General features: G+C 35.5%; 1 protein-coding gene across 1 annotated transcript in view; it reads right to left on the bottom strand.

Moving 5' to 3' along the window:
* Window positions 1-206: 206 nt before the first annotated feature.
* CFAP47 (cilia and flagella associated protein 47) overlaps window positions 207-19,396 on the bottom strand; it is a 423,229-nt gene continuing 404,039 nt past the window's right edge. The window contains exons 63-64 of the mRNA XM_023634518.2: window positions 8,866-9,034; window positions 207-2,682 (exon numbers count right to left, since the gene is read on the bottom strand). Of these exons, the coding sequence (XP_023490286.2) occupies window positions 2,470-2,682; window positions 8,866-9,034 (382 nt within the window). The 3' untranslated portion in view covers window positions 207-2,469. The remainder of the gene's footprint in view (window positions 2,683-8,865; window positions 9,035-19,396) is intronic.

Genomic DNA, 19,396 nt, shown 5'->3' with positions numbered 1-19,396 from the left:
TGACGTTTTCCTTGAGGCCTTTTCTCACTCCCCAGACATTTCCTCACCTCTGTTTCTACACCAAGGTCTCAATCACAGCACTTTCCATATTGCCTGGAAACTACCTGCTTACACTTGTCTTTCCAACCCAGGGAGCACTTGCAGGAAAGGTCTGATCAGGGCTCACTTGATTTTATGTCAAGGTTGAGTACAGAACGTAACTTGGAGCAGGACTTAACATCTGTTTATTAGGTAAGGGCATAAACACATGAGTGAATTAATACATATTTGACCAAGGTTTAAAGAATTCACAATAAAATTCTAAATCAGCATATGTAATTTTTAAATGTACAGTGTCAGCTTCATGTGGAACTTTCAGATTCCCAGAAAACTCTTATCTTTCATTCTACAGGAAAGTCACATACTAATGAGCAAGTCGTGATCCTCAAATAAGAACCCCCAAGCAAAACCTCTTACTGATTTTTCAGACTCCTTTTCAAATACGAAGCTATAAACATCAACACAATAAAGCATAGTCCTTATTCTCTGAGAGTTAAGGAAGAAGTCTGTAGACATTATTAGACCTTTTTCTGGTTACTCCCCATGTGACTGCTCTGTCTAAATTGATTTGATGCCCTTTGATTTTAAAAGCCATTGACATTCACAAGTGCTGGACTAAGAAATATTCTGAAGTATACAATGCATTAGTTTCCTCCTCCTGCATCCTTTTCTGACAGCTTTGGATTCTTAGAATTTTCTTCACTATTCAGTTTTGTCTACTTGAGTTGCCCCCACCTCATTTTCATTTGGACAAATAATAGCACACTGACATTTCAAATTACAGATGCCTCTTCTGAAGAAGGTAATACCCAGAATAAAATTTGAAACATAACAACCTAGCATCAAAATTTTAAGCATTTTTGAAATATTCACAACATGAAATAGTTACTAGCATGTCTCCCAATATCTCATCCTCACTCCCGTCTCTGATGAAGAAAAGTCAAATCCAAATGCACTCCGTTCTGGGTACCTTAATTTCAAGTATTGGAGCATTCCAGATTGGAGAGCAATTGTGATTCTCAGAAGGCTTAATATAAAAAGGTATAAGATTATTTAAATATTGTGCATTACCGTAAACACCAAAACATCAAAGCAATTAGATCTTTAGAGATCTAATGTACTTAGGTACATTATGGCAAATGTGATTTTACTTTCCTAAGGATTTCGAGAGGTCTTCTGAAGGCTTTGAGAGAAATATACTCAGAGACTGACCACCCTGCCACCCCCTACATACACAGTACAGCAGAGGAAAGGACAGACAAATGCTCTGTCTCTGTACTCAAAGAAACATCTTTAGAGGGCCAGAGAACAAGAAGGGCTTTTAGAGATTCACAGAATTTTAGCTCTTATCCTTTCTAGGGATGGCAAATCTAGGGTACATGGGCCTCCACTCTCCTCTACTTCAATCACTGCAGACAAGAATAATTGATCCCACAGATGTGTCCCCAGAATTCTACTTAACACCATGTGGAGAAATTATGATCAACCCATTCGCAGTGGTTCCTATAGGCCAAGAAAGGTTGCCAAACTTTTTCTATAAAGTACCAGAGGGTAAATATTTTAAGCTTTGCAGCTATATGCTTTCTGTCCACTCAACTTTGCTGTTAGAGCATAAAAGCAGCCACTGACAATACAGAAAGAAATGACTGTGGCTGTGTTCTCATAAAACTTTATTTATAGACAATGAAATTTAAATTTTATGTAATTTTCTTGTGTCACTCAATAGTCTTCCATTGATTTGTTCCACCATTTAAAAATATAAAAATCCTTACTTACCAGTAGGCTGTATAAAAATAGGCGGCAGATTAGGTTTGGCCCACGGGCTATAGTTTGCCAACTCTTGTCCTACTACAGTTCTTTTATTTTGCACACAAGGAAACAGGATACAAAAAAGTTAAGCCACTTGCTTAAGATCATGTGAATGATTCGTGGCAGAGCCAGTCATTTTGTGTCAAATTGTCTTAAAGATGGTCCACATTAGCTGTTTATTATATTTCCGCTCAATGATAAGTACTAAGCAACATATTTTTCTTTACTTTCAGAAAATGAACTTTTCCCTGGATCATTTTGAAATATACCTTTATTATTTAAAGACTCACTATAGGAGCATATGGCCTACGTACACTTCTGTGCATGGATTTTTAAGTTGAAATCATTTTTCAGTTTTACTACAAATGTACTCTTGTACTTTAAAAATAAGACGATCTCAATATTTGCAACCCAGTATTTGCATTTTAAAACATACACATAACTCAGAAATTAGGTATAACATATTCAGAGAATAGATTTAGTCAATGTTTTAAAAAATATAGAAGGCCTATTATAATTGAAACATTATTCCTCAGAAACATTCCAAAAGATGAAATAGCATTCATGAAAATCCGTCCAATTCTACTTAAGACCAAGAAATATTTTGGAAAAAATGATTTTTTATTTATTCTTCAACATCAAAGGAGCACCCTTGATGGTAGAGGACACCCCTGTCCTTATGAGTTTAGCATTTTCACGGATAAAATTGGTCTGCTGAACTGGCTTGCTGTCAAAAATCTTGTTAGTAGTGTCAACTTTGGCTTTTACATTCTTTGGTGGCTCGGTAGCTTGAGGCAACCCATTGACATTGTACAACTGGTACATATTTTCTGTCTGGAAACAAAGAGAGGGAGAGATTTATATGAAATATCCGGGGACTGAGAAACACGTAGAAAAAAGTTTACGAAATTAACACTTTCTCTCTTCCGCATGTAAGGTACAGGAAAGATACAAAACTGAAACTGCATCGTTCACTAAAAAGTTTCTCACAGTTAGAGGTCTGCCCTGTGGGTGAACTAAGCATCCATCTGATCTAAGAGGAAGCCATCTCTTTGGTTTGTATGAAACTGTTGCCCAGCGTGAACTGTAACTAATGGAAACAATACCTTGCAAGATAAACTTTCCCATGAGAACTCAAGTGTGGCCATAGAACCGACTGATAAAATACATCCATCTTCTGTTTTTTAGATTATGAAAGTACATAATTAATACAACAGCTTGAAATTACTGAGCATGGGGTAAAATCACTAATGAGAATCATAATCTAAATCCAAGTCAGTACAACTTATACAGGGATTTATTTAAAAATCTTTCATTTCTTGTGCATATATGCACAGGGTGGCAATATTGAATTAGGTAGTCTAGCATTTTCTGAATGTTTATGTTCATACTTAAATCCTGTTGCTCTTGCAGAATTTCCTGACGCTCCCTGTGTTTTTCTAGGCCTTCTTTCTCACAGTGAGATTTGTATACCATGTATGTGCAGAAAACTCATTCAGGATAAGTCCAGGCCAAGTGAATATTGCAGTAACATCAGGGTTTATCATGTAGTGTTATCTATCAAAGAATGTTAAGTGTAGGAATTTCTTGCACATCTAGAATGGTCCTATTTTAATCATAACTGGCCCTTCTATCCAGTGTTCATGGTAATTCAGTATTCAGAATCAATGAGTTATAGTGGAACAAACCAAGAACCACACTAGAACTGGGTTAAATAACATTTTACTTCATATAAGAATGTTTAATTTGAAAAACAAAGCTTCATTTTGGTGACTGTGCATATGTCATTGTAAATTTTTATATTACAAGTGACCCATTTCACAAATACAAATGCGAGAGTTACATAAAGGGACTTGCTCTCCTGCCTGACACTTAGTGAGTACACAAGGAGTGAGCTACACGAAGGGATGTACACTCTGATCTGAAACCTAGTGGGTACAAATGGGAACTACATGTAGGGATTTGTACCTGTGCCTGACACATCGCCAAGACTCTTTGAAAATAATTACCTATAAACACACTATTTGTAAAGTCCTAAATGTTACTGTGTGCATTTCAATTAAGATTCAAATAATTTTGCAATAAGTGATGCTGAGTGTGTGTGTATATATATTTGTATATTCTCTTTTTCTTTTTGAGGAAGATTAGCCATGAGCTGACATCTGCTGCCAATCCTCCTCTTTTTTGCTGAGGAAGACTGGCCCTGAGCTAACATCCATGCCCATCTTCCTCTATTTTATATGCAGGACGCCTGCCACAGCATGGCTTGACAAGCAGTGTGTAGGTCCACACCCAGGATCCGAACCAAAGAACCCTGGGCCCGCCGAAGCAGAATGTGTGAACTTTACCATTACACCACCTGGCTGGCCCTATATATTCTTAAATATATATAATCCAAATATAAGATATATTTGTAAGAAGTTCTTCGTGTCCTTTCTTCCAACAATCTATATGGTAATAAGAATATGTTTATTTTATAAAGATTAAATATTACAGCTCTTATATCTATAGTTAACTTCCCTCAATCAAATTGTGAATAAAAACAATTATTTATGTTTTCAAAAACATTTCAAAGACCTAGCTCTATATCTTCTACACTCAATCTCCTTTTGAAAATATAAATAAAAAAGGAGTTAAAATAATACAGGAATAAGTCAATAACTCCATGTCACTAACGCCTCATAGAATCACTGTGTTAATTTTTACAAAAGAATCCCAAATTGACAATTATACTCCTCAACTATTTATTTAAAGAAATATTAAAAAAGAACTACTTGTTAAACAGATAACATTTCCATATTTAGGTAATGTCCCTCTAGTCTGAAAAAGGATCAGCCAAAGCCAAAGAACCCGGAGAATAAATGCCCAAAGCTTTGTTTTAAAGGGCACATTCTTATGAATGGAAACAACTGATAATCCACTAGCAGATGTGGTCTGTGCCCACCGACATCCCTCAGCTGTTTCCATTTCACTGCTTGCCCCAACTTCCATTTGCCAGTATCTCCACCTCTTTGACTTAGAGTTTTTCAGAAACTCCAGAAAGCTTTTCTGCTTCCAGGGAATTAACAATCCCTGGGAGCATTCCTCAATCAATGATTGAACAGTGGCAGTTGGCATATAAACACCCAAACCCCTGGCCCCCTCGGGTGTGAATATTCTAGGGGTGCATTCCACACTATTTCTCAGAGAACTCCCATGGGATTGAATTCCAGGTGCCCACTGTGGTAGCTGCCTCGATGAAGCACCCTTTCTGGGTTTCCATTCCCTCTCTGTCTCATATCCTGGCTTCTCTATGTCTGTTTCTTGAGACCACATAGCAAATACGCTACTTGGACTTGAATTCTCATTTCAGCATCTGCTTATGAGGAAATACAAACCAAGATATATTTATATTGATAATGCCATTTCCCACAGTTTCATGACAATGACCAATTCCTTTAAAAGCAATGCATTTACATACATGTTACTCATGTCCGGTTATGTCTCTAGAGATAACAGGTCCGTCTATATATACAGACGGTCCCTTCTTATGATTTCTTTTACTTTTCGATGGTGTGAAAGCAATACGCATTCAGTAGAAACCATACTTCCGGTTTTGAATTTTGGTCTTTTCCTGGTCTGGTGATATGCTGTACGATACTCTCTTGTGATTTGATTCTGGGCAGCAGCAGCGAGAGCAGCTCCCAGGCAGCCCTGCCATCACCAGGGTGAACAACTAATACACTTACAACCATTCTGTACCCATACCACTGTTCTGTTTTTCACTTTCAGTACAGAATTCCATACATTACAGGAGACATTTAAAGTTTTATTATAAAATAAGCTTTGCGTTAGATGATTTTGCCCAACTGTGGGCTAATGTAAGTGATCTGAGCATGTTTAAGGTAGACAAGGCTAAGCTATGATTTTCAGTAGGTTAGGTGTATTAAATGCATTTTCGACTTAAGATATTTCCAACTTAGGATGGGTTTATTGGGACCTAACCCCATTGCAAGTCAAGGAAGATCTATAAATATTACTTTTGTACAAGCATTATATGTTTTATATTGGATAATTCTGATGGTACTCAGATTTTTATATAAACTATGTAAGATTTATCATGTCCACCACGGAAAGTTGAGTGGACTATCTACTCTCTTTGAGTAGCACTGCTTTTTTTAACAGTCTGATCAAGTTAACTTAAGTCTCTCTAAGCCAGTGCCACATACCTTGTTTAATAGTGAGGGAAAGGCAGTTTTTAATCACTCTAAATATGGTTTAATTGAAAGGGAAATTACGAAGCTTGCTAATGTGATTGTTGAAGTTCATGTAGGCTAATATTTAACTAAACTATTCTTAAAAATCCTCATTCTTACTTCCAAGTAAAGCACAATGAAGATCATGTTTCATTTATGTTACAGGTATTAATTGACAATGCATAAAATCAATATTTTTAAAAAGATGATATGTAAACAATAATTTTCATTTAGATAATGAATTACCTTTTAAATTCTTCACTTTTATCATGTGAGACATCACAGTGTTGTCATTAAGAGCAGGGTTTTGAGTAAGACAATGTTTGAACCATGATTTCAAAATCATTGATTTGATATATGCAGTAACTTTTGTGAATCTCAAAAGCATTATACTTAGCATAACAAGCCAGTCTCAAAAGGTGACATAGAGTATGGTTCCATTTATATAATATTCTAGAAATTATAAAATCATGGAGATGGAGAAAAGATAAATGGTTGCCAGGGATAGAGAGGGAGTTACAGTGTTGGACACGACTATAAAAGGTTAGCATGACACAGTTCCTCGTGGCAATGGAAGAGTTGTGTAGCTCAGTTGTGACTGTAGCCATATACATCTACACATGGGTTCAAATGGCCTAAAACCACACACACGCACACACACACACACACGCACACGCACAAATACGTGCGAAAAATGCTAAAAATGGAATAAGGTCTCTAGCCTAGTTACCAGTATTTTATCAATGGCAATTTCCTTGTTTTGATATTTTACTACAGCTATAAAAGATGTCACCATTGGGAGAAGATGGGAGAAGGAGTCACAGAACTCTATGTACTATTTTTGCAATTTCCTTTAAGTCTATACAGATTTTTTTAAGTTAAGAAATATGAGATTTATGAGTCAATTGGAAATTTGAACACTAAATGAATATTTGATAAGTGCTGATATTAAGGAATTATTTTTCGATGTGATAATGGTATCATGGTTATGATTTTTATCTTTTAGAGATTAATAGGAAATATTTGCAGATAATAGGGTGTCTGGGGTTTTCTTCAAAATAATATGGAAAGTGGGGAAGGGGGTGGGAATAGAGCTGAAGAAGGATTGGCCGTGAGTTGCTAAGTGTTCATACCAGATGATGAGTACATGGAGGTAAATTATTCTATTTCTACACATATTTGGAATTTTCCATAATAAAAATAGAATCAACAAAATAGTGACAAACACATTTCAATCTCAATTTTCCCCACATAAGCTTTGTCAAACTGTACTACTTCAGACTAAATGAAAATGTCATCTTCTCAGTTGATCCCATATACCAACTTATTCGCTCACAGAAACCCCTCAATTCTGCTGCCAGTGATTTAATTGTCAAATCTACACGGGAAACCAGGCAGATTTTGTTGGTAGAGCTTCTTAAGTAGTTAATTTCAGAAATGTCTACTGTATGCTAAATAAAATGAACACCATTTTAATTTGTAAATCTATTTTTAAAGATGTCGTTTTATCCCCTTAAAGTATATAATTATTTCTTGAGAGGCAGGTTCAACAATATGATCACTTTGAATCGAGTATCAATGCAGCAAAAGGATATGTACAGCAAGGCTCCAGAGGCTCTACATTTTCATTACTCGGGTTATAAGGACTCTCAGAAAGATGAAAAATATAAATAATTTTTGCAAGCAATATTCAACATTATTCCTTTTCTCTATTCATTAAGACAGTAACAACACATTTGTCTGCCCGTGGCACTGCCTAATTAGTGTCTTATTTAGAAGTCTAGTAATCACTTTAGCATCAAGTAGTTGTGTCTTGAAACATGACCACACATCCTTTGTGCCTGTGCTACTGAAAATAGACAGTGGCAATAGATATCTTTTCAGAAATAATTTGAAAGTTGCCTTTAGCTGAAAAGTTCTGAGTAGAATAGATTTGTGAAATTTTGTGGAGAAATTTTGCTTACCAGATAAATTTTCAAAATTTTTTTGATCTTATTTATTTAACTTTAAATAAAATGATCACTTTACCATCTTTTATATTAATGGCCCATTTTACATTGTGCTTTTTTCAATTCAAAATAAATTTTATCTTCTATTTAATTTTCTTCATTTTAGACTTTAACATTTTGACAATACCTTATGCCTTAAATCATAGGTTCCAAAATCTCTACCTCAAATCACCTAAAGTCTTTGACTAGGTTATTATGGAAAATAAGATGTGAGGGGCCGGCCCGGTGGCGCAGCAGTTAAGTTCACACGTTCCGCTTCTCCGCGGCCCGGGGTTCGCTGCTTCGGATCCCGGGTGCAGACATGGCACCACTTGGCACGCGTCCCACATGGAAAGTAGAGGAAGATGGGTACGATGTTAGCTCAGGGCCAGGCTTCCTCAGCAAAAAGAGGAGGACTGGCAGTAGTTAGCTCAGGGCTAATCTTCCTCAAAATATAAAAAAAAACATAAATAAAAAAAGAAAATAATATGTGAATATACAAATCACTTTACAGTAATTATTTATCTCTTCCATATTTCCTTAATATGGAAGAGGTAAATAATTTCTTACTTTCCACTGGTGATGGCAAATTTTTGTCATATTTCATATTTTGAAAGTTCTTTACTGGACAAAAAGAAATTAAAACAAGACAGAGCAGTTGAAATATGTTGACTTTTCCAAGATAATGTTGTTATTCTTTACCTGCGATCACTGGGTGAAACCTTTTCTCCCTAATTCATTTAACGCCTTTACTAACATCAAACATCCTTGACTATTGCTTTTACAGAACTCACCTGTACTACTAAATTTGCTTTGTATTTCTTACTGTACATTTGCGGTTTAAATCCCACAGTGATGACAGTTCCTCTAGTGTTAAAAGGAAGAAGTTCTCCAACCTGAGGTTTTACAAAAAACTCAGGATCACTGCCAGGTAGGAAGTATGCAGTGAATGGCTCAGGATGTCTGGAAAAAAATATAAATATCAACCTTTAAATTTTATTATTACTCCATTCTCTTGGTGAGAACTTGATAGAGTTTATATCCGGTTGCATTGGACTACTGTTAAACATTAATGCTTCTATGCAGCTGTGAGTCTGATATTTGTTACTTGATGGAAGGCCTACAGAATAATAGTGAGGAAGCATTTTTAAAATTACTAAAGAGTATAATTCTCCCCAGGGTAACAAAATGGAATCTTAAAGATTTTGTCAATCACATCTTATATTTACAGTCTACAAAGAATAAAATGCTGTCTCTATAAAAATTGGAAGAACTCGATGTCCCAAATGAAAAATCAATCATTTATAAATAAATTCATATCTAAAATGCCTGATCACAAAAGCTATCATAAAGCCTTTGTTTTTACTACTATTCCAATGTGATATTTGCTCACTCTCCTTTAGCTTTCCAATTGCTAAGTCAGGTGAAAGAACTTTAGGTTCATTAAAGATTCAAGTAACTATCTTCATGTCAAAGATTATTATATTTGAGGTGAAGACTGTGAAAGTTGAGGAACTTCTTAGTAGTATAGAGCAGGAGAGAGGCACAGTACATGGGAGGTTGTAGGTGAGGAATTTAAAATCCAACAGACAGGGAAGATGCAGGTAGAAGGTAAAGAACAGTTTCCTAGAACAGATAAAACTGAAATGATACCAAGCATCTTTTCTGACCACAACAGTCTGAAACCAGAAATCAACTACAGGAAGAAAATCAGAAAAGACACAAATATATGAAGATTAAACAAAATGCTACTGGAACAACGATTGGTTCAATGAAGAAATCAAAGAAGAAACCCAAAAATACTTGGAGACAAATGAAAATAAAAATACAACATTCCAAAAATTTATGTGATACAGCAAAAGTGGTTCAAAGAGGGAAGTTTATAGCAATACAGGGTTCCCTCAACAAATAAGAAAAATCTCAAATACACACTCTGACAGTGCACCTAAAGGAACTGGAAAAAGAAGAACAAACAAAGCTGCAAATCAGTAGAAGGAAGGAAATAATAAAAATCAGGGTGGAGATAAATGAAATAGAGACTAAAAAAAAAAAAATAGAAAAAATACCAATGAAACAAAGAGCTAGTTCTTTGAAAAGATAAACAAAATTGACAAATCTTTAGCTAGACTCACCAAAAAAAAAGAGAGAGAAAGCTCAAATAAAATCAGAAATGAAAGACAAGAAATTACAATGGACACCTCAGAAATACAAAAGATTATAAGAGAATACTACAAAAAGCTATACACCAACAAATTGAATAATCTAGAAAAAATGAATAAATTCTTAGATTCATACAACCTTCCAAAACCGAATCAAGAAGAAATAGAGAATTTGAATAGACCAATCCCTGGTAAGGAGATCAAAAGAGTAATCAAAAAACTCCCCAAAATAAAAGTCCAGGACCAGACAGCTTCCCTGGTGAATTCTACCAAACATTCAAAGAAGACTTAATACCTATCCTTCTCAAACTCTTCAAAAAACTGAAGAGGAGGGGAAGCTTCCTAACTCATTCTATGAAGCTAACATTACCCTGATACCAAAACCAGAGAAGGACAACACAAAGAAAGAAAATTCCAGGCCAATATTACTGATGAACATCGATGCAAAATCCTCAACAAAATACTAGCAACTCAAATACAACAATACATTAAAAAGATCATACACCATGATCAGATGTGATTTATTCCAGGGATGCAGGGATGGTTCAACATCTGCAAAACAATCAATGTGATACACCACATTAACAAAATGAAGAATAAAAATGACATGATCATCTCAATAGATGCAGAGAAAGCATTTGACAAGATATAGCATACATTTATGATAAAAACTCTGAATAATCAGTAGCATTTCTATACTCTAACAACGAACTAACAGAAAAAGAACTCAAGAACTCAATCCCATTCACAATCACAACAAAAAGAATAGAATACCTTGGGGTGAATTTAGCCAAGGAAGTGAAAGACCTATACAACGAAAACTACAAGACTTTCCTGAAAGAAATTGATGACGACATAAAGAGATGGAAAGACATTCCATGCACATGGATTGGAAGAATAAACATAGTGAAAATGTCCATACTACCTAAAGCAATCTACAGATTCAATGCTATCCCAATCAGAATCCCAATGATGTTCTTTACAGAAATAGAACAAAGAATCCTAAAATTCATATGGGGCAACAAAAGACCCCGAATTGCTAAAGCAATCCTGAGAAAAAAGAACAAAGCTGCAGGCATCACAATCCCTGACTTCAAAGCATACTACAAAGCTACAGTAGTCAAAACAGCATGGTACTGGCACAAAAACAGGTGCACAGATCAATGGAACAGAATTGAAAGCCCAGAGATAAAACCACACATCTATGGACAGCTAATCTTCAACAAAGGAGCTGAGGGCCTACAATGGAGAAAAGAAAGTCTCTTCAACAAATGGTGCTGGGAAAACTGGACAGCCACATGTAAAAGGATGAAAATTGACCATTCTTTTTCACCATTCACAAAAATAAACTCAAAATGGACCAAAGACCTAAAGATTAGAACTGAAACAATAAGTCTTCTAGAAGAGAATATAGGCAGTACACTCTTTGACATCAGCATCAAAAGAATCTTTTTGTACACCATAACTCCTCAGACGAGGGAAACAATAGAAAGAATAAACAAAGGGGACTTCATCAGTCTAAAGAGCTTCTTCAAGACAAGGGAAAACAGGATTGAAACAAAAAAAACCCCACTAGTTGGGAAAAAATATTTACAAGTTATATATCAAAGGGTTAATCTCCATAATATATAAAGAACGCACACAGCTCAACAACAAAAAAATCAAACAACCCGATCAAAAAATGGCCAGGGGACATGAACAGACATTTCTCCAAAGAAGATATAAGGATGGCAAATAGACACATGAAAAGATGCTCAGCATCACTAATCATCAGGGAAATGCAAATCAAAACTATACTAAGATATCACCTTACACCTGTTAGAATGGCAAAAATAACCAAAACAAAAAGTGACAAATGTTGGAGAGGTTGTGGAGAAAAAGGAACCCTCATACACTGTTGGTGGGAATGCAAACTGGTGCAGCCACTAAGGAAAACAGTATGGAGATTTCTCAAAAAATTAAAAATTGAAATACCATATGACCCAGTCATCCCACTACTGGGTATCTCTCCAAAGAACTTGAAATCAGCAATTCCAAAAGTCCCATGCACCCCTATGTTCATCGCAGCATTATTTGCAATAGCCAAGACGTGGAAGCAACCTAAGTGCCCATCAACTGATGACTGGATAAAGAAGACATGGTATATATATATATATATATATATATATATATATATATATATATATACAATGGAATACTACTCAGCCATAAAAAAGGACAAAATCATCCCATTCACAACAACATGGATGGACCTTGAAGGTATTATGTTAAATGAAATAAGCCACATAGAGAAAGACGAACTCTGTATGACTCCACTCATAGGTGGAAGTTAGCATATAGACAAAGAGAACTGATTGGTGGTTACCAGGGGAAAGCGGGGGTTGGGGGAGGGCACAAAGGTGAAGGGTGCACCTACAACATGACTAACAATAATGTACAACTGAAATTTCACAAGGTTGTAAACTATCATAATCTTAATAAAAAGTTAAAAAAAAACCCTCTGAATAAAATGGGTATAGAAGGAAAGTATCTCAACATAATAAAGGTCATATAGAACAAAGCCACAGCTAATATCATACTCAATGGAGAAAAACTGAAAGCTATCCCTCTAAGAACAGGAACGAGACAAGGATGCCCACTTCAACACTCTTATTTAACATAGTATTGGAACTCCTAACCAGAGCAATCAGGTAAGAAAAAGAAATAAAAGGGATCCAAAATGGAAAGGAAGAAGTGAAACGGTCACTATTTGCAGATAACATGATTTAGTATATATAGAAAACCCTAAAGAATCCACCAAAAAGCTTTTAGAAATAATAAATGAATATGGTAAAGTTGCCGGATACAAAATCAACATAGAAAAATCAGTTGCATTTCTATACACTAACAACAAAGTAGCAGAAAGAGAAATTAAGAATACAATCCCATTTACAATTACAACAAAAAGAATAAAATACCTAGGAATAAATTTAACCAAGGAGGTGAAAGACCTGTACACTGAAAACTATAAACCATTGTTGAAAGAAATAGAAGACACAAAGAAATAGAAAGATATTCCATGCTCTCGGATTGGAAGAATTAACATAGTTAAAATGTCCATACTTCCTAAAGCAATCTTCAGATTCAATGCAATCCCCATCAAAGTTCCAATGACACTTTTCACAGAAATAGAACAAAGAATCCTAAAATTTATATGGAACAAAAGACACTGAATAGCCAAAGGAATCCTGAGAAGAAAGAACAAAGCTGGAGGTCACACTCCCTGATTTCAAAATATACTACAAAGCCATAGTAATCAAAACAGTATTGTACTGGCACAAAAACAGACAGATAAATCAGTGGAACAGAATTGAGAGCCAAGAAATAAACCCACACATGTATGGATAGCTAATTTTCAACAAGGGAACATACAAGAACATACAATGGAGAAAGGAGGGTTTCTTCAATAAATGGTGTTGGGAAAACTGGACAGCCACATGCAAAAGAATGAAAGTAGGCCATTATCTTACACCATACACAGAAATTAACTCAAAGTGGATTAAAGACTTGATTGTAAGACGTGAAACCATGAAACTTATAGAACTTCTAGATGAGACAGTATGCTCATCATCATTGGTCTTAGCAGAATATTTTCAAATACCATGTCTGACCAGGCAAGGGAAACAAAAGAAAAAATAAACAAATGGGACTACATCAAACTAAAAGCCTTCTGCAGAGCAAAGAAGACCATCAACAAAACAAAAAGACAGCCAAACAATTGGCAGAAGATATTTGCAAACCTAATATCTGATAAGACATTAATATCCAAAATATATAAAGAACTCACACATCTCAACAACAAAAAACCTAACAATCCAACTACAAAATAGGCAAAAGATCTGAGCAGACATTTCTCCAAAGAAGATATACAGATGGCAAACAGGCATATGAAAACATGTTCAGCATCACTAATTATTAGGGAAATGCAAACCAAAACTACAACGAGATATCACCTCACACCCATCAGAATGGCTATAATTAACAAGACAAGAAATAACAAGTGTTGGAGAGGATGTGGAGAGAAGGGAACTCTCATACACTGCTGGTGGGAGTGAAAACTGGTTCAATCTCTATGGAAAACAGTACGGAGCTTCCACAAAAAATTAAGAATAGAACTACCATATGATCCAGCTATTCCACTGCTGCATATTTATCCAAAGAACACAAAAACATGAATGCTTAAAGATATATGCACCCCTATGCTCACTGCAGCATTATTTACAATAGCCAAGACTTGGAAGCAACCTAGGTGCCCATCAAGGGACAAAAGGATAAAGAAGATGTGGTATATATAAACAATGGAATACTACTCAGCCATAAAAAGGATAAATCTGGCCATTTGTGACAACATGGATGGACCTTGAGAGTATTATGCTGAGCAAAATAAGTCAGAGGGAGAAAGTCAAATACTGTTTGATCTCATTCATAAACAGGAGGTAAAAACAACAACAGATAAACACATAGAGACAGAGATTGGATTGGTTGTTACCAAAGGGGAAAGGGGGAGGGAGGAGAGCGAAAGGGGCAGGTAGGCACTTGTCTATGGTGATGGCTGGTAATTAGTCTTTGGGTGGTGAACATGATGTAATCTACACAGAAATCTAAATAGAATGATATACACTTGAAGTTTATATAATGTTATAACCCAATGTTACTTCAATAAAAAAAATAAAGTTTCATAATCTACCCCCCAAAATAAATAAATAAATAAACTTAGGTAAATTGCACTTAAAAAAAAAAAAGAGATCCCCAACAATCCCCCACTGCATACTGTGAAGATATAAATGTTTTCCAAAAGATTGTTACTTAGCCTGATAATTTTATAGAAGAATTGCAAAAATATAGTTGCTTTACTCATTTCCTGACCCAAATGAGTTTAGTCCTATGACTACAAAAATAATTTATTAATCGTGTCACTCATATATTAAAACTTCTCTAAATATTATCCATTACTTCAAAGTACAATCTTGTGGTTTAAGCTCTTGTTTGCCACATATACTATAAACCTACTGGAAGTATTTTTTTAAACCATTAACAAAGCTGTTGCTTTAACATAAAGCAATATTTATATCCTTTCCTTTAATGAAGAAAAACAGTAATATCTTTGGATTGTTATGAAAAAGGTAAAGGATATTTCTGGACTCAAGAGTCGAGAATTTTACATCATGGTTCCTCCCTTTTCTTTTTCTTAACTAAGCCCAATGATTACATCTTACGAGGAAACATTAGGGCTCTGGACACCTATCGAACTCCTATCAGCAAATTACATTTCTGCCAGATAAATCGCTTCCCCCCAAAGCATATGTTTTGAAAGTTGATCATTCATGCATTTTGCCATCAAGAGTTGCAATGTCTAGAGATATCACATTTACTGAGAAAGTGTTTAAATGGCCATTTTAAATTTTCCATTAAGGACAATAAGATATTTTATATATATATCTCAGTAAACACTAGTATAGACAATGAAACTCTATATGGAACAGAAAATTAAAATACACAATAAGTGTTACTGTGTTCATAAATCTAATAATACTAGTATGTGTTAATAAATACTAATATGATCCATATATCTATTTAATATTTAATTTTCTAATGCTTGTGATTTCTGAATAGCTGACTAGGTTGATCCTTGAGATGTTTCTCTCTATTCTAATTTCATGAATTTATTCATTTATTCACTATTTATTGAAGTCCTATAAGGTATAAAACACTTTACCAAATGCTGATGTTGTGCTCTAGAATCTCATGCTCTTGAAGAATGAGAGCTAAAAAAAGACATCAAATATTTACTCTAATTCTTGACTACAGAACAGACTTATGAGCACAGAGGAATAGAACAGGTAGGTGTGCAATAACCATTGCATTAATAAATCAGAAATGGTCACCCACCACATTATTCTGCTCTGTCCTTCAGGCATGATAAACGAATAGAATCACAGACACCAGGAGCCCTATGGTCCTCTAGTTAGGTACTTCTGAATAGATGCCAATTCAGCCTTACCTGCTCCCCGTCTCCCCATGGCACTCCAAACTCCAGCAGTTCTAACTACTTGCAGTTCCTTCAGTGGGACTCATTGTCTCGCCCCTCTGGAACTCTGCAACACTATACCCTCCTCCTGGAACTCCTTCACTCCCTTCCTTGCTCTGCCCCACAAATGGTGACTTAACCTTCAAGACTCAGTTTAAAATGTCTGTTGTTTGAAATAATTCATCAAGCATCTATGTAGTGAGTTTGCAAAGATGAATAAAACATGGTCGCATGTGGAACTCACTTTCTATACAGTAAAATATAATCGAAATAAAACACCACCTTTCCACATGCTTATTCCCTAATGATATATAATAATTATAAAGCTCTATCTTCTTTGTATTTGCCTGCAGCAAACAGCATGCCTCTTAGTTGATTTCACACCTAAATTAATATTTATTGAATACTAACTTTGATTCAATCATTTACAGGAGAAAAACATATTAAAATCTCATAATTCTTCAAAATAAATGACCATATTGTAAGTTTCATTATGGTTTTATATTTTAATATTCAGGTAGAGTGCCATTTTGTTCTCTTCCACACAACAGTAATTTTTCTAAGTGAACACTTGCATCATATTGGCCTAACTGGAATATTTATCTTTGGAAATTCTGTTGAATAAATAAGTAATTCTAAATTATTTTTCTAAGGTTGAGGCATTACTAGATATTTAATAAGAGGTAAGAACTAATTCTGAACAAAGTCCAGCACTGGAAATGTAAAGGACACAGGACAAATTTCAAAAAAATAAATTCTATATATTGCCTAAGGAATAACTAAGGAATTATATATATATAACCTGACTAGGAAAATAAGGAAAATGCACTAAAAACCAACAACAGAAACAATTATTGGTTTACACAGTGCTATAGGAGTTTAAGGTTTGAATGGTCAAGTAAGATTATATTGTGATGAGAAGAACAATGAGTAGAATTTAGAAAGTTGGAGAGGAGTTAAGAAGGGCATTTTAGAAGCAGAAAGAAAATGAACACAGGTGAGGAGTAATGGACAAGACAGGCTCTGAGAACAGTGCCTTTTTTTCCTAAGACTGAAGCATAAGATCTGTTTCAGACAGCAGAGAGAGGAAATCTGGAAGGTCAGAGTGGGCTAGGACCGTGAACAGCCTGCATAATTTGGATGCCACCTTGGGTAAGCAACAGGGAACTGTCAAATGCTCTTGCCAAGGAAAGTCACATGTTAATAACATCATTTTAAGGAGATTGGTTTTACTGCAATGTATAAAATGGCATGGAATGAAAGGGACTACATACAGGCAGAGAATCTAATGAGGTAATTTCAATAGCTCAAAATGAAGTGAAAACCATCTGAGCTAGGATGATATTACTGAGATAAAATATGTATAATGATTAAGAGTAGCAAATGTAACAACATTGGGTATAAATGAAAAACACAATTTGGGAGGCTTATTTTCAACTTTTTTTTCTTTTTTTTTGCCAATATGGCATTTGAGGAAATTATTGGTTATGTTGCAATCAGTTGAAACTATTTCACTAGCCCGGAAAAACTTTTTGAATGCATTAAATCAACTTACATGTAAACAAAAATATCTAATAACTTGAAATATCTTTGGAAGTTGTTGAATAAGACTATAACAGACTCAAGATGGCTAAGCGAAACCCAGTCCTATCAAATGTGAGAACTCCAAATATTACAGGGGATTATACATTTAACTGTCCATCATTCATTTTGAACTAAGTCCATAGAATATATTCATGCATGCCCAGTACCTTTGTAAAGTTAGTTTCTATGGTGAATACACAGACTAGCATGAGCCATCATGAAACACAGGCAGGCGACTCATTAGTTTTAGAAATGAAGGAAACCAATAAATTAAGTGCTGCCTTCTCATATTCCACTTCTCAGGTCTTGTGCAGCATAAGTGGGGAATGTGCTTACTATGACCCAGTAACAGGAAACCCTTCTTTCTCCACTCATCAAAGCTTAGCTTTCTGTGTTCAGTAGATAACCTTACTCTCATTAAGAAGGGATCTGACCTACACAGACCCTGTAGTGAAGAAAGTTAGAGTAATTACCATTAGACCCTAGTCAGCACTTTACATATAGAATTTCAGGGAACATTTATATGCAACTATAGTGTATTTAAAATATATTGTACAGGATTCACTTCCAGTTGACTGGGTGAGGTTAACAAATCTTCTCCCCCAAAAGCAACTATAAAGCTGGACAATGACCACGTTAAAAATGACCATTTCAGCATTCTGGAAATTGAGCAAATGTATACAACAGACGGAGAGGTGCTTATTCATGAAAACTACAGAACTTCAAATATGAATAGTGTAAGAAGTCACAGGCAAAAGACTACATATTGGAATTCCAGTTTCCAGATCCACATGGAAGGAGCTTGGAAGTCACCACTCCATTCTAACAAGTGAAAAGCTGAACAGACTGAAAAATCAACAAATCCTCTTGGATCCAAAAGAGAGGGGAAGAAGCAGGGTAAACTGCTGATCTCAAGATTAGACAGAAAGGCAAATACAGGGAGGCACGGCTTACTGGAGCAGAGTCATGAGTGGAAACTGCCACAGGAACCAATATCAAGGTAGGAAAACCTGAACCGTTACTGACGAATTGCTGGAGGCTCAGTGTTGACAAGTCTGGGAGTTAAAAATTCCATAGGACCCAGTCACAGGGAGGCCCCCAAAATATTCTGAAGTTTATCTCCAGTACCTTGAGCATATTCCCACAGTAAATATCAGAGAAAAATTCCTTTGGGCTTCTTGCAGTGAAAGGGGGAAGGGAACCATTTTAAAATACCCCAGAGCACTCTGTTCTTCCTAACAAGGTCTACCCTCAGGGGAAACTAATTAACCAGAGCCTAACCTGCTGAGGTACTATCAGAGCCTAACTGACCTGAGGAAGGGAAATACCCAACTTCAGCCCAATCTAGTCATTCTGTCCCACCTAAGAGGGGAGAAAAAATGAGAAACACTCATGGAGTTCAGTCCAGAGGCAGAGGCTCACTAAAAGAGTGAAAACTAATCATAGGACTATAGAACTCTTCGTCTCTCCACACACCACAACACCATGTTACTAAAAACCTATTTACACCAGTTT

Source organism: Equus caballus, chromosome X (genome assembly GCF_041296265.1).
Source record: "Equus caballus isolate H_3958 breed thoroughbred chromosome X, TB-T2T, whole genome shotgun sequence".
Taxonomy (NCBI): Eukaryota; Metazoa; Chordata; class Mammalia; order Perissodactyla; family Equidae; genus Equus; species Equus caballus.
Note: the sequence above shows the minus strand (reverse complement) of the source record. Positions and strands in the feature narration are given on the sequence as shown.